At 51.9% G+C, this 20,874-nt stretch overlaps 10 protein-coding genes across 10 annotated transcripts, besides 7 other annotated features; 5 read left to right on the top strand and 5 right to left on the bottom strand.

The window, feature by feature from the left end:
• Positions 1-804: 804 nt before the first annotated feature.
• Positions 805-2,043, top strand: NFIA_069500 (putative pectin methylesterase; the record flags this gene model as incomplete). The annotated part of the gene is made up of 2 exons (XM_001263675.1): positions 805-1,419; positions 1,480-2,043. The coding sequence occupies 2 exons, from the start codon at positions 805-807 to the stop codon at positions 2,041-2,043; spliced, it is 1,179 nt and encodes a 392-aa protein (XP_001263676.1).
• A 79-nt stretch (positions 2,044-2,122) lies between these two features.
• On the bottom strand, positions 2,123-2,725 carry NFIA_069490 (uncharacterized protein; the record flags this gene model as incomplete). Its single annotated transcript, XM_001263674.1, has 1 exon — positions 2,123-2,725. One exon carries the CDS (start codon positions 2,723-2,725, stop codon positions 2,123-2,125), a length of 603 nt encoding a protein of 200 aa, XP_001263675.1.
• Positions 2,726-3,227: 502 nt separating this feature from the next.
• NFIA_069480 (transcription elongation factor DST1) lies at positions 3,228-4,142 on the bottom strand (the record flags this gene model as incomplete). Its single annotated transcript, XM_001263673.1, has 1 exon — positions 3,228-4,142. The coding sequence occupies one exon, from the start codon at positions 4,140-4,142 to the stop codon at positions 3,228-3,230; it is 915 nt and encodes a 304-aa protein (XP_001263674.1).
• Positions 4,143-5,395: 1,253 nt separating this feature from the next.
• NFIA_069470 (GTPase-activating protein RNA1) lies at positions 5,396-6,658 on the bottom strand (the record flags this gene model as incomplete). Its single annotated transcript, XM_001263672.1, has 1 exon — positions 5,396-6,658. The coding sequence occupies one exon, from the start codon at positions 6,656-6,658 to the stop codon at positions 5,396-5,398; it is 1,263 nt and encodes a 420-aa protein (XP_001263673.1).
• Positions 6,659-7,104: 446 nt separating this feature from the next.
• On the top strand, positions 7,105-7,515 carry NFIA_069460 (copper metallochaperone COX17; the record flags this gene model as incomplete). The annotated part of the gene is made up of 3 exons (XM_001263671.1): positions 7,105-7,132; positions 7,251-7,312; positions 7,375-7,515. 3 exons carry the CDS (start codon positions 7,105-7,107, stop codon positions 7,513-7,515), a joined length of 231 nt encoding a protein of 76 aa, XP_001263672.1.
• A 441-nt stretch (positions 7,516-7,956) lies between these two features.
• NFIA_069450 (dolichyl-P-Glc:Man(9)GlcNAc(2)-PP-dolichol alpha-1,3-glucosyltransferase ALG6) lies at positions 7,957-9,855 on the bottom strand (the record flags this gene model as incomplete). Its single annotated transcript, XM_001263670.1, has 3 exons — positions 7,957-9,340; positions 9,398-9,560; positions 9,624-9,855. The coding sequence occupies 3 exons, from the start codon at positions 9,853-9,855 to the stop codon at positions 7,957-7,959; spliced, it is 1,779 nt and encodes a 592-aa protein (XP_001263671.1).
• A 927-nt stretch (positions 9,856-10,782) lies between these two features.
• Positions 10,783-12,485, top strand: NFIA_069440 (putative nucleolin protein Nsr1; the record flags this gene model as incomplete). Its single annotated transcript, XM_001263669.1, has 3 exons — positions 10,783-11,463; positions 11,514-11,815; positions 11,867-12,485. The coding sequence occupies 3 exons, from the start codon at positions 10,783-10,785 to the stop codon at positions 12,483-12,485; spliced, it is 1,602 nt and encodes a 533-aa protein (XP_001263670.1).
• Positions 10,807-11,451: a mobile genetic element.
• Positions 11,186-11,218: a microsatellite.
• Positions 11,984-12,008: a microsatellite.
• Positions 11,985-12,008: a microsatellite.
• Positions 12,328-12,426: a microsatellite.
• Positions 12,486-13,468: 983 nt separating the features above from the next.
• NFIA_069430 (uncharacterized protein) lies at positions 13,469-14,976 on the top strand (the record flags this gene model as incomplete). The annotated part of the gene is made up of 2 exons (XM_001263668.1): positions 13,469-13,619; positions 13,742-14,976. 2 exons carry the CDS (start codon positions 13,469-13,471, stop codon positions 14,974-14,976), a joined length of 1,386 nt encoding a protein of 461 aa, XP_001263669.1.
• Positions 14,977-16,548: 1,572 nt separating this feature from the next.
• Positions 16,549-16,580: a microsatellite.
• Positions 16,581-16,810: 230 nt separating this feature from the next.
• Positions 16,811-17,239, bottom strand: NFIA_069420 (uncharacterized protein; the record flags this gene model as incomplete). The annotated part of the gene is made up of 2 exons (XM_001263667.1): positions 16,811-17,158; positions 17,210-17,239. The coding sequence occupies 2 exons, from the start codon at positions 17,237-17,239 to the stop codon at positions 16,811-16,813; spliced, it is 378 nt and encodes a 125-aa protein (XP_001263668.1).
• A 2,248-nt stretch (positions 17,240-19,487) lies between these two features.
• On the top strand, positions 19,488-20,290 carry NFIA_069410 (uncharacterized protein; the record flags this gene model as incomplete). Its single annotated transcript, XM_001263666.1, has 2 exons — positions 19,488-19,572; positions 19,650-20,290. 2 exons carry the CDS (start codon positions 19,488-19,490, stop codon positions 20,288-20,290), a joined length of 726 nt encoding a protein of 241 aa, XP_001263667.1.
• Positions 19,780-19,806: a microsatellite.
• Positions 20,291-20,874: the final 584 nt, after the last annotated feature.

Here is a 20,874-nt window from a genome sequence, read left to right as displayed (position 1 = left end):
CGCCATTCATGGCGATGTATCACTGACCCTCGTTTCGTGATCATGATAGCACTGAGCCCGTCCTATCAGGGATGGGCGCGGTGACTTGTTTACTATGCTTGCCTCAAGCAATCCAAGTGATCCCCAGCAACAATGGATCCGCTTTATCTACACTACGAGATATATGTGCGTGGCAGGAAAGACCCAACATGGACTAGAGTCATCCTATTTCTCCGCCTGTGTCTCCGTTGATGCGTAACTGAGGCCCTACATTGCAGGCCGTCAACCGGGCCACCATCAAGTCGGAGCCAGTTTGAGGAAGATAGCTCCAGCTGCTTGCTTAGACGGACTTGCCTTGACATTGATAACGAGAAACAGGCCGCTGTTTGCGCCTCCCCGAGGATTTCAAACGTGACAGGTGGAATCCAATTCTCCGTCACCGCTGCAATTGATTTCCGTGCTTATTCTGGGGAAATCGACCGGGACAGCGGGGAAGCTTTCCTCCTGCCAGGAGAAAAATCCAAATGCAATTGGCCGATTGATGGTTTGACATGTAGCAAGAGTCTTCGCCATGCTTGTTTCCCCGGTCGATATTCGTCAGTGTATGCGTTCCAAGCATTGTCAGCCGCGGGGATACTCTCCCGGCTTGTTCTACCCCAGTCTTTGCCCCCGCAATTTCTCCAAATTTCTCCAGAAGCACAATAAACGCGTTAGTTATCGTCCGGAGGAGGAGCATATAAAAGATGGCGACCTGGGCGACTTTGATGCTCAACCGCGGACACTCAGCGTCGGGCTTCGTGGCGAAATCTGCATAGCCAAGGCAAAATGAAGTCCTATCTCTTGTTTCTCGCCGTGCTTCTGCAGGCAGTGCTTGTACGAACGGCTGCATTGCATCCGTCGTCTCGTCGCACTTGCCAGACCTCGTTGAGGAATTGTCCTGAGGGAACCGTCATCGTCTCCAAGTCTCATCCCAAAGCCCACTTCTCCACCGTCCAGGCTGCTATCGAATCTCTGCCAAATGACAACAGTAAGCAGACCATTTTGATACTGGCAGGCAACTACACGGAGCAGCTGAATGTCACCCGCTCCGGCCCTATAACCCTGCTTGGTCAGACGGACAGCGTTACCGATGCCTCGAAGAACAAGGTCACCATCACATGGGCCCAAGCGAACCACGACAACACCGGAAAGAGCGTAGACAATGTCTTTTCCAGCGTGCTGGTCGTTGCACCTACACTCGAGGCCAGCTACAGCGGCTCAGGGCCAACGGGGTATCCAGTGCCGGAGGATACTCCCTTCGGTAACACCGATTTCAGGGTCTACAACATCGATTTTCGCAACACATGGGCTGATTACTCCGACGGACCGGCGCATGCTCTCAGCTTCAGTCGCGCCAACGGCGGCTTCTACTACTGCGGATTCTACTCTTACCAGGATACTGTATGTCTCTTGCTCACGCTTCTAGTCGGTTGCAGGGACGGACAAACTGACCATGCACAGGTGTACGTTGGCAAGCTAGGAAACGCCTACTTCTACAAGAACATCATCGCCGGCCAGACCGACTTCCTGTACGGCTTCGGTACCGCCTGGATCCAATCGTCGGACATCCTCCTGCGCAACTGCGGCGGCGGTATCACCGCGTGGAAGGGCACCAACACCACCTTTGAGAACCAGTACGGCGTGTACATAGTCGATTCGACTGTGAGAGCAGCAAACGCCTCAATTGCCCCGGTGATTGCTGGCAAATGTGCTCTGGGCCGGCCATGGAACAGTCTACACCGGTCCATCTTCGCCAATACCTACGAGGATGGCAGTATCGAGCCCAGCGGCTACATTGATTGGGTCGTCTCTGGCGTAAGCCGGTTCACCAACCAGACAGTCATGGCCGAATACAAGGTGTTTGGACCCGGCTTCAACGCGACCGGCCGTGCAGAAGGCGGGTTCACCATCGTCATGGACAAGAAGCAGTACAAGCGCTACGACTCGCCAGCGAAGGTGTTCCAGACGCCGGACGGCAAGGCGGGCAACATCGGCTGGATCGATTTCCACGCGGATCGTGTCTAGTTCCATCCACGGGCCTGCCATAACTTAGAGATACCTAGCCATACACTTAAATCTATATCACATGAAACAAGGTACACATCTATGCCGTCCCACTTCCCCCAGAATATACCCTCTGTCCCTCCCCAATAAGATTCCCATGCCCACTCCTTGTCCTCTCCATCGACTTCTTCGTCTCCCTCTCCACCAACTCCCGCTGCACCTCACCCAACTGGTGCGTCCGCGCCAGGTACGCCGCCCCGGTATCAGCCCACACGCGGTACTCCTGCACCTTCAGCCCGCCGCCACCCTTCCCCTGATCCTCCGCCAGCCCAATCCGATAACAGAACGTCTCATCCCATCCTTCCCCCGTCTCCTTCCACGTGAACCGCGCCCGCCCCCGCAGCGAAACCGCCATCGACACCGTATCAACGATCCACTCGTCCTCACCGTCGAAGCTCATCTTCTCGAAGCTGAGCAGGTCCGCGATGAGCTCGAAGTACCGGCCTACCCCGTCTGTGCCGGTGAATGTGCGGCCCAGGAATGGGGCTAGGGCGGGCAGCCCGTGCTCGTGGACCATGGGGAGGGGGTCCGCGGTGAAATGGCTGAGGAGGACGGGGACGGGGGCTGCGGAGGCGAAGGCGTCGCAGAGGGCTAGGGTGGGTTGGATTAGGGCGCTGCGGGTGTATGTTCTTGGGGTGGTCATTTTAGCGTTTATTTTTTGAGTTGGGAAGGTTTGATGGAATGGATGAGATGTATCTGATGTGTTGTTGTTTGTACTGAGGATGCTGTGCAGCGGAGCGGCGTGGTGTTGACTTACATAACCATGACGTCTATATCTACTTGAGCAGTGCGATGCGGCGAGAATTATGGCGAAGAGAATAAAAGAAAGCTGTTCTGTAGTCCATGAGTAGCATATTGTATATCATTGGCTTAAGCCTATCATACCTGTCTACCGTCTTGTCTGCTGCGCGGATGCAGTAGGGATGTCCTCGGTCTACTCAATCAGCTAGCATAAAGAGAACCCGAGTTGAAGAGGAACAGAAGAATAACTCAAAATGAAAGTCATCATGGGCTAGCCCTCCCACGCCCATGACGAAACAAAAAAAAACCGTCTTTTACCACTCAAACTCCGTGCCTATCGGCAATACAACCAGAAAGGCCTCCGTACGAGGCCAACAAACGAAAAGAAACACCGAATATAAAAATCACTGCCTCCACGATTTACCACAGTTCATACACGTACAGAACAGCGTCATCGGTTCATCTGCGCTGCGTGTTTGCGCCTCGGTGTAGGTGACCTTGCGTTGTCCGCATTTGCCGCACTGCAGACTGGTGCTGATACTGCGCTCGGCCTGCGCAACCATGGCCTTATCCATGTTCTCCTTCTGGATTTTGCGTTCCTGCTCGCGCTGTTCCGCCGATTTGAGCTCATCGTGCGACATCTTCACGAACTGCTCGGGAGTCACTTCATTCGACAACACGCGCACCCGTAGTGTAGGGTTGGACTTGTTCTTGAGGTTCTGATACAAGCTGCGAATCTTGGTGCGGTACTGTTCCTTGGTCTCCGGGCCCAAAGCGCTGAACGCCGCCGCCTCCACCGCGCAGGCCTTGGACAGCACCGCCCGAGGCGACTCGGTCGAGTTGAGGCACAATCCATCGTACATCAGCCCAATGCAACTATCCCGGATCTTGTTCGAAGTCTGATTGATATCCACACCGTCCGCCTTCCACGTCCGCTTGTCTGGGGGAACGGAGAGTTTAGACAACTTGTCCGATGGGGTTGTCCCGGCAGGCGATGCGGTGCCGTTCTGTGCTGGGCGCGGCGAGCCGCTCGAACGCTGGCTGACGGACGGTGACCCGCTGGCCTTTTGTTTGTTAACCTCGTTCCGCCATTTCGAGACGATCTCGCTGGATAGACGGGCGACTTCGGGTGACTTGTGCTGCTTGAACTTGTTGACGATGATTCCGACGCGCGTCGACCGCAGCAGATCCTCCGTTGCCTTCACTCCCGTTTGCAGCTCCTTGAGCAGTGATACGATGTTGGCTGTGGGCTCGTTCTGGGTGGCTGCTTTTGTCAGGGCCTTCGCCTTGAGCTCGATTTCCTTCGCATCCATCGCCATTTTGACCGATCCCGATCGTAGGTTGGATGAAGATAGGGAGGGGACGTGTCGTGAGAATTGTACCTGCCTCAGTCTTAGCAAACCAGAAGACTAAATAAATCGCTTGTAGATGTAGCGCATATTCAAAAAAAGCCAACGAGGTACAAAGTTTAGATGCAATGGCAAAATGCGTAAAAACTGTCGCAAGTAGCCATAACCTAATTCGACAAGATTCCTCTGCGACAAGCGTTTGCCATCACTGTCGCAGCACATCCGGCGGCACGTGCCTTTAAGACAGCTGTAGCTGCAAATGCTCTCATCACTTGAGCGAGGGACATGCATGCAATGCCTCATATTGAGCGCCCAGCTCATTTCAGGAAAGAAGTGCAAAAGACTCGACGAAAAACCAGTGAAGCAAAGGGAACTGCTGCTTAAACTCACTTCCACGACGTTGAGGTCTTGTGACCCGATAAGTACGACTTCCGGGCGAATTCCCTGGACAAGAGGCAAAGAGAAGTCTGCGACGGTGCAGGCAAAGGCGAGCAACGGAGAGACCGGCGAAGTGAGATGAAACGGCGGAGAACTTGGAGATGATGGACAAGTAAATGAAGATGAAGCAATTAGTGAACCTCCGCGCCAAGACCGGCGTTGCTCTTTTCGGAAGCTCCCACGTGCCGAGTCTCAAATGTATGGGGTTGTGCCCCTCAGCTTCCATGACAGCTAGAACGAGTATTTCTATAATTTATTTATATAAATACGTGAAATAAAAATACGTACAAATTTAGGTAATATGTATTTAGTAAATGTGTGGCCTCAAAAGTAACTACGATTCAGCATGCATGGCCGTTGTCATCACTTCATTCACTTTTCAACATTATATACATAAGTAGGGGTAGTAACATGCTGCATGGGACAATCAAAAGGGGATGATGGCATAAATCTATCCGCGTATCTGTGCAGTAAAAGACGCAATTGGAACGCTATGGTGAGATCAGCGCATGAATGCAACCTGATATGGCCACTCGTAGTGGTACTTCGAAGCAGGGAAACTCGACGTGAGGCAGTATTCGACCCTATTTCGGGTCACTGTGGGTGCGAATGGCCGTTGACCCATCATTGCTGGTGCCATATTGCCGCATGTCTTCCTAGACATGCTGACGAGTATGGTCATACATCAATGACCGCTGCGAGATAAGCCTGGTCGCCGCTGAGTCGGGATACAAGACAGGGAATTGGGTCTGCGTAAACAGGTAATGGAGACGACTCCGCAAAGTCTACAGAGCAGTCTTGCCCAGAGCCTCCGCAAGAGCATCGACATCCTTGTCCTGTCTTTGAGCGACCTTCTCGTCTTCCGCCTTCACATTGTCCTTGAGGAACTTGTCGGCCTTGCGCTCCTCCTCCTCCTCCTCTTCTTCTTCGGCCTCTTCCTCTTCCTCATCTTCACTCTCCTCCTCAAGCTCATCTAGCTCATCCACACCCCACATGTCCTCGGGATCATCATCGGTGCCGTGCTCCTCCTTGCGCGCCTCCAAAACCTCCTGCAACTCTGTCACATTCGGGTCCTCTTCAAAGAATTTGTTGCCGTTCAACTCGATGCGGCGAAGAGAAGGAAGGGCGGTTTTTGTAGCGTGCAAGAATAGCTTCACACCCTCGGCCGTAATCTCGTTGTACTGCAGACGCAGAGTCTGGATGCTTTGATTTTTGCCCTCTGCCAAAGCCTGAGCGACCTTGACACCGCCGCGTGCGGATAGGAGGCAGTCGCCGACACCGAGTTCACGCAGAGAGGGCCAGCCAGCCACAACACCGGCGAGAGCAGTAGATCCCATGATGGTAAACGTATTGTCCTGCAAGTCCAAAACCTCCAGGGCGCTCGCGTGACGAAGACCTTCTTTCAACAGCAACGAGATACCCTCCTGACGAATACCGTTCTGTGTCATCTTGACGGAGCGGATGCCTGCAGCGTGTACCTTGTAGGCACGTGCCCACGCTTCCATACTGCCATTCTCCAATCGGTTCCGTCCGCAAACGATGCTTTCCAAAAGAGGAATCTCCTCGCCGGCCTTGCGGGCCTCCTCCTTGCGCTCCGCAAGCTTTGTGAGCGCATCGGCAATAAGCGTACCAGCAGCGGGACCCAACCCGTTGTTATTCAGTATAAGATGGCGGAGGGGCACGTGGCGGGAAAGGAAGTCGACGAGGGGCGCTTGGGTGTTCAGGCCGAACGCGTTGTCGGAAAGGTTGACGGTGTGGAGAGTCTTGATCTCAAGCAGCGCATTGAGAAGGGCAGTCAGAGCCTGGGGGATCTCGGAAAGCAGGCGGGAGGTGAAGATATCAGCGAGGTCGGCGACTTCAAGGCTCTTCTGCGAAGCAAGTACTGCGGCGAGGCGTTCCGAGGCTGGTACACCGAGGGTATTACCACCCAGACGAATCTCGGTGAAATCAGTGCTTTCGATCAGCGGCTTGATATGGGCCTCAATATCTTCAGCAGTGTCCAATTTGAGGCCTTTACCCTCAAGTGAAAAGACCTTTGGAGGGGCCATGGTGGGGTAGTTTCAGGGGCAAACAAAAAAGTGACGAATTAACCAACAATCCAAAGAAATATGAAATGATGAGAGTAAGTCTGAAAGCACTGTTGATCAGATTGTATAATCTAATAGTCAGAGAGATTGCAGGTGGTGATCGTATTCACAGTTCAAATGTGGAGGGAAAGAGAAAATCCTCCGCTATCATTATTATTATTATTTTGCCTCCTCAAAAAATGCAAACAAAAGATCCAGTACCAAAAAAATTGCCGATCGGCGGCACTCCGGCAATCCACAAAGCCCAAATGCGCCGTTTCCGCTCCAGCGCAGTCAATTAATCAGCACTCCAGCTCCATCGCCTGTCATCATCAGCTGCTTCATATCCGTACATATCCTCAATCTCTTTCGCACAATCTTCTATTTCGCTCTCTCATTCGTTTCCACCTAGAAATCAGAAATTCGCCATGTCGTGGCTCTTCGGCTCTTCCAAAGGTATGCACTCCAGATTCTTCTCCGCATCTCTCCGGCAGAACTATACCCACGAGCACCTATTCCAAGTTCACTCCATTTCCTCTCGAATCTCAAATAAAATACTAATATTATTCCCCAGGCGCTGCCGAACAGACTCCCGCTCCCGCAGCCGCCCAGCCAGCACCCACCGAGAAACCCAAGGTACGTGGTTGAGCGCATTGCGCCGGCTCCCGAAAGAACCGACCTGACCGTTCCATCTCCAGCCCTGCTGCGTCTGCAAGACCGAGAAGTCCGCCCGGGATGACTGCATGTTGTTCTCGAAAACCGATGACCCGGCTCAAGAGTGCAAGCCCCTGATCGAGCAGTACAAGGCCTGCATGGCTGGATACGGATTCAAGGTTTAAGCTGGTGGAGTCGACTGAACCGTGTTGTCCATCGATCTTGTTGGACAATATACGATGTGTAGCGAGTACGCTGGGTTATGCTTGACGTGGACATTCTCGGTGTTGATCTAACGCTGAGCGATGGACTGGGAATAATGCGGCTGTACTATGGGCCAGGTGTTGGGTTATGGGCTACGGTTTGATTTTTAGATTGTATATTAGCATTACTGCACGGAGTTTTTGTATACTTATGTACACTACAGGTATATAGTCCTCTGGGAAGGGCGTCTGTCAGACAAGTGAATAGAACATCTCTCCTTACTCAGGACGTACGGGATTGGAAAAATCACAATCGGATCTTCACCCGTCTCAGGGTTATAAAATACATTCGAAAGTATGAAAGTATAAAATGGGTATCATTTGAGAAAATCTTCAAGGAACCGGCCCTCTGACCCTCGGCTATCACTGCTTCTTTTTCCGACTCTCCTCTTCTGCCGCCTTGCGATCAATCTGCCAGCATTGCGTGATCAGTCTCCACATACACCACAGGTAAGCAATGGCAAACCCTCCCGCGCCAATCAAGACGTTGAGCACCACCCATAAATCGGGCTTGCCCTCCGGTGGAGGCACAAATGCGTCGAGAACATGCCAAACGATCATGGCCAAGTAGAAGCAGAAATGCAGAAGTTTCGTGAGTATGCGAGGCTCGGAGACAGGACTTGATTCGCCCACAGAGGTTCGGCTGCGATATGTCTCAAAGGAAGTCGGTGGAAGACCCATCAGATAGGCCCAGAGACCCGTCATGACAAAGTACGGGACCCGGAGTTCGTCGCGCTTGAGGAGAGGATACATGGTCCACGAGCCGAGGACGTTGGCCCATCCAACCCAGGCCCGGGTGTCTTTGCCCAGGCCGCCATCATTTGCAAGAAGGAGTGTCATGGGAAGTAAGGGCAACAGCACACTCTTTTCATGAACCTGGAAGGAAAAAAGGAAGAAGCCCCAGGCGACGCTGGCCAAGGCAGGGAGCAGTAGCGATGCTCGCGGGTGACGGAAAATGATTCCACAAGGAATTATGATAGATGCTAGTGTGGCGCCGAGTGAGACGCGCTGGAGAAGGCTCGCTTCGAAGCGATGAAGCTTGTAGAACGTGTGGATGGCGCACCAGGCGTTGGCGACCTTGTCTTCAAACAAACCACGGGCGAATGGGAACACACGGTGGATGATTTGCATCAGCTGAAAGACGGATGCGTACAGAAACGAGTCCTTTGACAGCTTGATGGGTAGAGCCTGGAGCAAAGGAGGTTCTGCAGAAGCACTCAGATAGCCCCGAGCTTCGGCACTGGTTGCGGCGACAAGCAGCGGGGCAAACAATAGCGCAAATGCGAGGATGGTGATAATGGCTATGTTCAGAAGACGAAGAATGCGTATCCTGGGGAAGATGCAAACGCCTAGAAGAAAGGCGAACATGACCGGGGCGTAATAGAGTGCCATCTGCTTGAAGCCCAAGGCGCCCACAAAGAAGAGACAAGCCCACAGCATCCGTCCGGCCAATATAGCATCCAAACTTGCGACGACAAGCCCCAGCATCACGGCATTATACTGGAAATGGCCATGATCGATGAGAATGGTTGCCGGTTGCAATAGGATCGCGACGAGAGCAATTGAGGCGGACCAGGCTGGAACACCTTGCATCCGAGTATAACGACGAAGGAAATTAACGACGGCCGGGATGTAGACAAGGTACTCGGAAGCGATCACGGTTCCCCGCATGAATACTTTCAATCTTGGATCCTCAAAGCCGCGCGAATCATCCAGGGCAAACCAGGAGGGGTCAAGAGCGCTTCCACTACTGATTGTCAACAACGAACGCCTTCCTTATAATATGTCTCAGAAAGCCACGTACATCTTCCCCAGCAGCCAGCTATGGTATGCGGTCAGAGGTGGGTAATCAAGTCCCCAGTATTGCAAGTCGTAGAGGTACCATTTCGACATGGGCAGGTGAATGGTGAGCTCCATCCAGTGTCTTTGCGCTTCGAAATCACCATGCATCGGAGGCACCTGAAAACCTGCATCTATACGTCAGCCGCACGTTTGGACACATATTCCCAACACCCAGGCATTGCACAAACCAGAGTAGCCCCATAGACTGACAGCCCAGCGGAAGAGGCCTACCACCATAAGGATCAGAGGTAGCACCAGCCATTGAGATACACCAGCTCGCGCAGCCCACAGAAACGAGACGAGAGGGAACGCAGGGGATGATTTTCCACCCTCGGCTTCAAGGATGAGGGAGTTGTTCGAGCCAGTGGGATACTTTCTCCTCTTCCGTGGCCGATGAGATGAAGGGGTCGGAGGAGCCATGGTGGTTAGACAGCAGCAGTATCACCTGTCGCCCATTGGCTCAGTATAGTCCGTCTCCGAAGAAGAGAAATCCGATAGAAGGAGCGTGAGGAATGCCCGTGGTAGTCGAATAAACAGTTTGGGGTAGAGAAGCTGTGGTGGTCTGCGGAGGTGGAACTTGAAGCTAGTACCAGCAAGTGACACTCTGGTTCCAGCGACGGCCGCGTGCTCACCGAGTACCTGCCAGGTACCCACTTTTTCTTAAGCTACTGTGGCATAGTGCCTGAGCTAGCTTCTACAAAGTAGGCGGTGTGCGTAAATCTCTGCCAACCTCCAGAAATTTTTTCTATATACTTATCAGAGTTCTCGAGGTTCTCTCTTTTTTTTTCCTTCTTTTCTTCATCCTCACACTTTCCCCTTTATCAACTCACTTTTCTTACCTCTTTCTCAACTGAGTCCTTTTAGATTCGGTGAAACTCTTCAGTCTCCTTAAAAACCATATTGTTAACTGACGCAGCGTGGGCCGTACTTTGCAAAGTACACTTCAACAGACATCCTGTGGGCTTAATACACTGAGGGCTGTGGGCTGTGGCATATTGCAATCTATTCTGTGGGATCTGTGGGATACTCTCCGTGGGTTTCATATTATAGACGAGTGCATATTTCCTCTCCGTCTCTGTGGGCTTGAACACTGTCGTTGTGGGTTACTTGTGGGTATTTGTGCTAAATCTCTTCCATTTGTGTTGAGATTTACGTCCAGCTGTGATAAGGTCATCACTCCTGGATTTTCCATCAGGGGGCTTTAACTCAAATCGGGTGATTGAGGGATTGTAGGCTTTGCCGCACAATTACAACTTTTCGCTTTTGAAGGAACTTTTATTATGTATATTCTACTCTCTGACCTCCCCTCTTGATGCTCAAGCTAATCGTCGTCTTCCATAGTACAAAATGTCTAAGACCAAGTCCGTTACCAAGAAGGGCGCCGACAAGCCCGTCGACAAGGCCTTGAGCAAGGTCAAGGATGCTGGCGTCACCAAGGCTTCCCAGTCTCCCAAGGCTAAGAGCAAGCAGATCGCTCGCGAGCTCGCTTCCAAGGAGAAGTCCAAGCGCAAGAAGAAGGAGCCTACTCCTAGCAGCAGCTCCGAGTCTGACAGCGATGAGGAGATGGAGTCTACCAGCTCCAGCAGTGAGAGCGAGAGCGAGGAGGAGAAGCCTGCCAAGAAGGAGGTGAAGAAGGTGTCCAAGAAGGCCGAATCCTCTTCTGAGTCCGAGTCGGAGTCCGACAGCGACGAGGAGATGGACGACGCTTCCAGCAGCGAGAGTGAGAGTGAGAGCGAGGATGAGAAGCCTGCCAAGAAGGACGCCAAGAAGGAGTCCAAGAAGGCTGAGTCCTCTGATTCTGAGTCCGAGTCGGAGTCGGAGTCTGAAGATGAGAAGGTCGTCAAGAAGGAGGTGAAGGCCAAGGCTGACACTTCCGAGTCCTCTGAGTCCGAGTCCGACTCTGACGAAGAGGAGGAGGCTCCTAAGAAGGCCGCCAAGAAGGAGTCTAGCGACAGCGAGGATTCCGAGTCCGAGTCCGAGTCTGAGAGCGAGGACGAGGCTCCTGCTAAGGCTAAGAAGGCCGAGAAGGTATGTACCTGTGGCTCACACTGTTTATAATTTTTTTCTGACCGTCTCAGGAATCTTCCGAGGAATCTGAGGATTCTGATGAGTCTGACGACTCCGAGGGCTCTGATTCTGACTCTTCCGAGTCCGAGTCGGAGAAGCCCTCCAAGAAGCGCAAGGCTGAGGAGGAGCCTGCTGCCGCCCCCAAGAAGTCCAAGAAGACTGATGAGGAGGCTTCGGGCGCCTCTGCCAACCTCTTTGTTGGTAACCTGTCCTGGAACGTCGACGAGGAGTGGCTCCGCCAGGAGTTCGAGACCTTCGGTGAGCTTTCTGGTGTTCGCATTGTCACCGACCGTGACTCTGGTCGCTCCCGCGGGTAAGTTTATCTCTACTGTCATGTTTATACACCTTGCTAAACTGCATCCAGTTTCGGTTATGTCGAGTACGTCAGCGCTGCCGACGCTGCCAAGGCTTACAACGCCAAGAAGGACACCGAGATTGATGGTCGCAAGATCAACCTCGACTACGCTACTGGCCGCCCTGCCAACAACAACAACAACAACAACAACCAGGACCGCGCCCAGGCTCGCGCTCGTAACTTCGGTGACCAAGCCAGCCCTGAGAGCGACACCCTGTTTGTCGGCAACATCCCCTTCAGTGCCAACGAGGACTCCGTCTCCGAGCTCTTCGGTCAGTCGGGTACCATTGTTGGAATCCGTCTGCCCACCGACCCCGAGTCGGGCCGCCCCAAGGGCTTCGGTTACGTGCAGTTCTCCTCTGTTGATGAGGCTCGCCAGGCCTTCAACGACCTCAACGGCGCCGAGCTGAATGGCCGTCCCGTCCGTCTCGACTTCAGCACTCCCCGTCCCAGCAACGGCGATGCTCCTCGTGGTGGCCGTGGCGGCTTCGGCGGTCGCGGTGGCCGTGGTGGTCCTCGCGGAGGTGGCCGTGGTGGTCGTGGAGGCTTCGGCGGTCGTGGCGGCGGTGCCCCTAACAAGGCTCGTGGTGGTATCCCCGAGTACAAGGGCACCAAGGTCACCTTCTAAATGAGTAGCAACATGGTGTCTTATTCAGGCGTTTCTTCTCTACGGCTTACAAAAGATCTGGGTTATGTCTAGGTTGCATGGGTTCCAAAAAGTTGGTCATTTAAGTTCTGATGGGAATTTGTCTGTACTACATAGATCGACTACTTAGGGTAATATTATGAATGGTCAGTGAGATTCTCAAATTATTGTTTGGTTGTTCAAGTAGTTGTCCAATGTGAGAGCGTGCTGTGGTGATAGCAGAGTTACTGATCAACAGTACGAGCGCTGCCTGGGATGTGGTTGGTGCCCCGCATTTGTGGCTTCAATCTTGGCGCTGGTTTCTTTGATCAGCAGTCGTCCACGTCTCTGACTGTCTATCTTTCACGCTTATCATGCTGCATGTCTTTCTTTCTAAAAACCCCGTCTTCTTGATTCTTCTTTGCTTTAGATCTGCGTTCTTTGTTGTGTAACTTGTGTTTCTTTCTGATTTCCAGAAGTCTATATTTACTGGGTCGTGAGCGTGATTCTCTCCTCTGCGCGCCCAAGTCACCTGCCCACAGTCTGGTGATCCTCTGACGTCCACTCATTGCGTCGTTGATCCAAGACAACCCTCCCTACTTTTCCCACTTGGCCTTTCTATCTCCTTTTTGACCTGGTTCATCTGGTTTATGTATCGTCATCGATCACAAACCTGGTTGATGATCTTCTGCCAAAGATTTGCCGGGACTCCACCTTGATAAGATAATAATATACTACTCCGTACTGCTGCCACGCTGCTTGGTTGATGATCTGGTGGTACTCTTCCCCACGCACCCCCACCGGCTTCCTATCAGCTTCCTCCTCGTTTGTCTGCCTTGAGTCCTTGACCGCTCTCTCTCCTGCGTGGTCTGACTTAACACCCCTCTTTCCCTAGTCGAACCAGATGGTTCAAACTTCTTTCTGTCAACTATCCTAGATAGGGTCTTTCAGATCGAAGCTCGCCCGTCGAGTTGTAGATACAGACAATGCAGCCAAATCACTATGACCTGCTGGGTCAGGCGCAACAGGATGAGTGCCGACCTGCCCCCTGGATGACAAGAGAGGCTCATCAGCCGCTTCGGGAGAACATGCGTCAGTCACGGTCTCCGTCGGGTGCTGCGTTCACGAGATCTGAAGGTCAGTTGGTTGATATACTTGTTACCTCGCTGCAGTGATGTTCCTTCAGCCGCGCAATTGATCAACATGTATAATGGATATCAACAATCGTGGCATAATGTACTCACTTCGGTATTATTTAGATTCGTGGATCGAAGTATCATCCCAACCGTCCTCTTCCTCCCTTTCATCCGCCGCAACCAACGATGATATTATTACTACGGGCCTGCGTCTCGAGCGGACGGAGTCCAGGGCCTATCACCACCGTAGCCGGCGCCGTCGTTTGCAACAACTGGCAGCCGTGGCCACAGCGCACGTCGACTATCCGCCGCGGGAGACCAGCAGTAGCCAGGATGAATATGACGAAAGTGAGAGTGAATCAGATCATGTGCTTAGCAGTTCCAATGAAGACATGACCCGCCCACCCGTCGAGATGCCTCTCCTTTCGCGGACCGGCCCTGCATTGCCTGAGCTAGATGCGACCACGGCGAGCGATGAAGACGACGCATCAACGGCACTGGGGATGCGGATCAGCTCATCGCCCTTTGTCCCGCAGCCCAACGTGTTTTCTCATCCGCCCGAGAACCCTTCTTGGACGAGAGCAACGGGCACTCACCAGTCCCAACCCAGTACCGCCTCCAACTCGAGTCGTCAGACCGCCATTCGAAGAAACTCGCAGGCCAGTCTACGGTCGAACAGAAGGCCTCAACATAGCCCGTACAATATGATCTCGCCATCGTATCATGCAGACCACGATGCCGCTCTTCGGGCTAGTCTGTCCACGCTTCTCTCGTGTGCTGCTGCCGCAAGGGGATTGCCCAAGTCCGATCCTCAGCCTTCACCGGCTGAGCCTTCGAGAGGGGCGCCTTCATCATTCCGCCTGGTGCCCGAATCAGTAGCGATGGGAGAAGTGGAGGTGAGCGAGAAAGAAGAACAGTCTGCCACCGAGACCACCTCGACCAGGTCCCATCGCCCCAGCAAAAGGCACCCAGATTCTACGCCTTACACCCACAGGACCAAGCGTCGCTCCAGCTCGTCCAAGGAACGCAACTCCGGACATCCCTCTGCGGCAAAGAAGAGCCGTCGAGCGGGCATGGCCGAGTCCATGTCGCCAGGCAGTCCAACCATTATGACGTGGGTGATCAGCGCCGGCGTCGTGGTTCTCTTTTCGGCCATCAGTTTCTCAGCGGGCTATGTACTTGGACGCGAAGTTGGCAGGCTGGAGTCGGGCACTGGCGTGGGGTCGGTTATGGGAGACGGAGGGGCGGGGGCCCTCGGAGGCAGGGTGTCGGCAGGCTGCGGCCAAGAAGCCGTTCGAGGCGGTTTGAAGCGGTTACGCTGGGGGACGGGGTCAGGTGCATCCGGCGTCATTGCATAAACTATTGATTCTCGACTGATGATCATGACCGAGACGATGGAGATGGCTGGCGTTCAGGGTTGGTTGTTCGCTCGTTAACCTGCACGATGCGGAGTATTTATTTCTTTTGTGATGCCTCATTCTGGATATCCAGGAGGAAAATTCTTGTTTTTCATTTACTTGCTATGGAGTTGGAGTTTGGATTCTGTCGTTGATGATATGTTTGGCTTGCATCTATACCCACTTGCCGTATAAGAATATGGACGGGGAGATGGACTAGCAAGAACAATGGAGATTGAAACATTGAAACAATGAAACAATGAAATGAGAATATCTAACTCTGCCCCTGACGCTACGGCCCGTTCCCGTCTTGTGATGTAGATATGATACAGAGCACACGATATGATTGAGGCATTCCCCTTCGCGACCTCATGACCATGACCAGGCACGGACATAGACACGGACACGGACATGGTAACTTGAAATGCTATGCAGATTGCGGGGTGCAGACAGACGCAGGTGCGCAGTCTTAACTCCCACAGCGCCTGAAGCGCGAAAAAGTCATTGAACATGCCCTGAACCTCGACTCGGGCAATGGCATATGCACCTCACCTCCCTCACCTGTGATGTATCATGTATCATCTGGATGTACAGTAGTAATGATAACACAAGATTGCAGTAGCGGGAGGGCACACCGTACAGGCTACAGCAGGTACAGTAGCATCGCTAAGTAACCCCTTACCCCTAGCTTCGCAAAAGAAAAGAATGATAAGATGGGAAACAGTAAAGAAGCGGTCAGTCTCAGTAAGGAACAAGGATGTTTCGTTTCTGGTTTGGGTATGTGTATGTGTCACAGGATACAAATATCCATACAGATTTTGAATGATGATCATGTTGTGATGCTGACGCTTACAGTGAACGTCTACCCTGAGCTTTGACCTTGGTATTTCTTGCTCGACAGACGAAGGCCGTGATATTACAGCGAGGCTGAGATGCGTGTGCCTGCTATCTTGCTGTCGCCTATCTCAGGCTACCTTATATTCCGTGGTGTACTTACTCCATCTGGTAGATCTCGTTGATATCTATTGTCCGTAGCGACTGTCTCCTAATCAGCTTTTCGCATGAGCAGCATGCAGATTACTGCGGTGTACTCGGGTATAGTTACTCGGGTCGTATCAAGGGAAAGTTAACACACCGACTCACCCTCGTGTTTTCCATCATGTCAATCTGACAATTGGTGTCCATCTGACACTGATACATTCCATGCAAAAGCAATTACTCGCGTGAAGCGAACATCAAGAATATCGATCTTATTGGTCGACTAACCCTGCAGCTGCATGCACGCTAGCCAGAGGACCTGTAGGCTGTATACCTATGTGATCTGGAAGAACGGCATGTGAGGCATCTAAACTACACTAGAACAATCTTTGCATGGATTGTGGAAGGGTGTTCGGACACGTTTTGATTGGGTTAGAATTTGATAGGATTTTGATCTGAATTGACATGTTGTTCTCAGACATTGACATTAACTAATATGCTCGTGACGATGCTATTGCCTCCTTGCTTGAGAGCCCTGAACTCCTCGCTAATTGAACCTGATGAAACCTGATGAAACCTGATGAAACAAAACAAAACAAACCAGAGACGAGACTGACACTGAGACTGACACGTGAAGGATTGATGCTGACAAAGGAAATAGGATTAGAGACACGACACTCTGAAACTTTCATGCAAAGACCGATCCTGCAGGCCTCACTCAAAGGATCAAACTCAAAGTCGGAATGGAAGAAAGAAAGAAAGAAGAAAAGACGGTGAAGAAGAAGCGAAGAAAACTATGCAGCTCGCTGGCGTCGCCTCATCTCATCTCGGGCGAGAAATCGGCGGATTCGCGAGACGAATCGGTAGGCTGTGGAGTCTGAGTCATGTTAGCCTTAGTCTTAGTCTTCCGCAACGATAGATCAAATGTGATAGATAACTCACCACTGTTTCTGCGCGCCGAGGGTTTGGAATAATCCTCTGTGGAGTATACGTCTATCCAGGAATTGGGATCTCGATAGCCAGGAGAGTTTTTGGCTCGGATCCATGGGGTATCGTCGGATTGGAGTTGGAGGGCGACGACGTGAGGATAGAGCGAACCCAATGGGTTGAGGAGCTCTTCTGAGGAGAGGTCTTCTGCCCTTTTGATGTCAAGGCTCTGACTGGTCTGGTGTTGTTAGTACTAGAACTGTTCGCTGGGTTCAAGAGGAAGACATACATAAGGCTCATAGTTGGACTTGTAGCACATGATGACCAATGTGGAGTAGGAAAATTGATAAGATGGGTTGGGTTGATTTGACTTTGAGGTTGAAACTTCCCTGACTCTGGAAAGGATTGAAGGCTATATATCTTGATCTTGTTGTTCCCTGCATGAGGCGAGAAGGTTGGGCTAGTGGAGGTCGGTCAAGTCAGCCACTCTACAACAATCCAGGTACACCATCGTGTAGTGGTGGTGGGGTACATCAGTGCGCATGTCATGAACCCTGGATCTGAGTTGGCGTTGCTTTTTCCCCTCGCCCATGAGAAGATCATTGGTGGTGATTTGTGTTAGACAGAGTCATGATCTCATCCATCGCCTGACTGGGAATAGTACGGTGGCACTGCGATTGGCTGGTACCTGGTCTTACACTCTTACTCAGGCCGTTTAGCCCTGTTGGACTTATGGCTAGTAACTTAGTTTTCCTCAGTTTTCCTCTCAGAGAATAATGTCATTGATCAGTCGATTTGCTTGATCAGGGAAGAGCCAAGCGAGATTAATATTCTTAGAGACCTTTGCTGACTGTCTAGCCGCAGTCCCACCTAACTAATTCCCAGTTCCTCCTCCAATATCCTCGCTAGTGGTTCCCGTCGCCCTGTTTACTTTGCCTGTCCGCGTTAGTCCTTGGTCCTTACAAATATATACATCATCATTATTGAATAATGATAACAATTACAATTACCTCTCTACTGGCCTAGGAAAGATTGACGTCGTCTTCCAATGCCACTTCAGATCTGCACCAGTGAGCTGCCCCTTGCGTGGTCCGTACACCCTCAGAGTATCAGAGTGGTCAGTCGTCACAGCCAGACCACGTTCGACGTTGCTGCGTTGTACAAATACCATCCTGAGACTCATGTTACGTCTCCATCTTGTGTCACCCACATTCTTGTTACCCTAGTAGTATCACCTGAGCTTACTCTTGGTCCACGCTGACCACCATGTGTGCTTGAAGAATCCATCCCTGCTGCCCTATTGTCCAGATGGGAGCCCGACTAGACCGAGTGTACCCGATGGATTCCAACAGATCTGTCACATCTGTTGAGGAGGGATCCCTGACTATTACTGTTAGATTAAATAATCAAGGCCCTGGATAACGCCACACCTTGGTGGTAAAGCCACACCCTGATCCTTAACAGGTGTTTATAGTCACATGATATGTAATCAAATTTATCAAACTTTAACATAAATCAGACTGACTATAAAACAATGTACACATTCCTAAATAATACAATCTACCAACACTATTAATGATCAGTATATGTCATCTAGATTCTAGCCTATCTAATAATGAGTTAATGACCGCGCCAAGTGCGAGACAGCGGGCCTCCCCTCGGTCCCTGGCCCCCTCCCTTCAGCGGCGCCTCAATGGTCTATTAGATTGTTATCAGTTCGTTTAGCTATAAAACGATAGTATAGCATTAGAACTCACTGATTATCCTTATTGGTCATTTGGTTGCTGTCGATATACATACAGATGTGGACTGCGAAGATCATGTGACAAATTGACTGTTTACGACTGAGCCAGGGGGTTGTTATCAAACAGGGTGTGGCGTTATCCACCGCGGTATGGATCAGACCAGGCCCTAAATCAATAGTGATCATGATAAGCCAGGTCAGCATCCAGTAGACTCGAGGATCTACAAGGATGGAGGGTTAGTGCCTGAGTCTTCCAAATCATTTACTCTAGTGTGTGTTCCCGTCCAGGTACCCGGGATCATCGTCGCTCATGTCCGGACTTGCAGATTATTGGGCTGCAATGTCCACTATTACATGACAAAGCAGTGCACAGCCACACTATTTCTCATTTTTGGGTCATTCTGATTGGACGAGCCACGTTCACATAGGGCCGTCCAAGCAAGGTGTGGCTTAACAGTGGCTTGATCTATGTGGCTGGTGCAGATGTGGCTTGATCCCTTGATCGATAGACGCCTACTAGTCTGCTCGAAAAAAGCATCACCTTCGTCAGATCAGTGACCTTTTACTCGACCTAGTAAACTCCACTTGCCAGACCCGTGCACAAACTATCTGCCGAAACCGAATGAAGCTTCTTTCATTTTCTCGTTCCATGCCTGGTTCGGCATGCCCGTCTCGTTTCGTATCTCGGGATGGGCCCGTGAGATCTATAAGATGGCCTCCTCGCTCGCGTTCGTCACACTTGTTTTACCTCGAGACTAAACTACTCAGCAGATGAAACCAAACCTGAACTTTGGTCACTCATCATTCATGTCCCATATCAACCATGACGCTGCACGTTCAGGCTTCCGCCAGAGACTACTGGCCAAGTTCTCCCTATACAGACGAGCAAGCTCCCTCTTCTCCCGCAAGTAAGTCCAAGTCGCCTCACTCAAATGCATTCGTCCCACACCCCACTCTGAGACAACACCTTCTGAGATCCTCCCAGAGTCAATGGACATGGAGACTGAATGCACCCCCGGCAGCCGCGCGAATCTTTCCACCATCTCAGTAACCGAGTGTCCGTCTCCGTCTCCATCAGCATGGGCTGCCCTCGCCCCGGGCCACGCCCCGGAGCCAGAGACTGTCACAGAGACTGTCACAGACACTCACCCCGACTTCTCCACCCTGGACCTGAACGACTGGTACCAGCGGTACCTATCCTGCATGCGCTTCTTCCTAGCAGAGAGCCAGCACACCCCCACCGTGCAGGCCCTGGCCACCTTTCTGAATATCAGACTACCAGGGGACGCAGCCGACGCGGCTACCGTCTCCGCCAGAGTCTACATCCGCCGCCTGATCGCCACGGGCCAGGATACGCCCGCGAACCTGCGCCTGTTCTTCGGGGAGGACTGGGTAGCCGGCGTGGGCGCGATCCGGCAGCAGGAGCGGCTGAATTTCCTCTTTGCGGCGAAGAGTGGAGGCTGGGCGGCGACGAAGAGCGCGTATGATGTTCTGCCTGATCAGGAGGTGCCGTTTCTGAGGCCGCTGCTTGAGCCGGAGGAGGAGGAGCTAAGGGTTGCGGATGCGCGGTGGAGCGAGTGGTTGGCGATGGAGGATTGGATGGTGGGACCTAGGAGGCCTTGGTAGCTCCCCCCTCGTCCCCCGGGCGGAGGGAGACCTAGGGGTAGGCCTAGGCGAGGGGTGATGCTCATGAGTTATGATTCATGATATTACTTTCTTCTGTCATTCGCTAGTCTACATATTTCTTTTGTTCGATATCCACGAGTGCGCACGGCTGGTGTCTATCATTCTATACCTATAGCCTAGTTCGAATCTCGATGTAGTCAGAGGAGTACAATTCAATGATATTAACACCTCATCTGAAGAACGTCTAGACAAACGGGGAGCATGATCGGAAAATAATCACGAATCCGCATCCCCATTCCCCCTTTACTCATATCATGGCATGGCATTGACAAGAACAAAGACGCTAACCAGAGCACCGTGCGAACTATTGGCATTAACAGGGTACGCAATTCCAGTAAGCGATCCAAGCACGACTACAGTCAGCTCAGCCTCCAATAATAGTCCCTACTCAGGGTATCTAAATAGTTCGTAGTGAGAATGAAAAGTGAGAATTAAAAGAGAATGACCTGTCAGATCTACTGCAATCGCATTGCACCGCCACAGTTGGGCATCGTGATGTGCAGGTTACATGCCTATCCTGGTAA

The sequence above is a fragment of the Aspergillus fischeri genome, genomic scaffold (assembly GCF_000149645.3).
Source record: "Aspergillus fischeri NRRL 181 1099437636252 genomic scaffold, whole genome shotgun sequence".
Taxonomy (NCBI): domain Eukaryota; kingdom Fungi; phylum Ascomycota; class Eurotiomycetes; order Eurotiales; family Aspergillaceae; genus Aspergillus; species Aspergillus fischeri.
The sequence above is the reverse complement of the archived record's forward strand: the minus strand, read 5'-3'. Positions and strand labels throughout refer to the sequence as shown.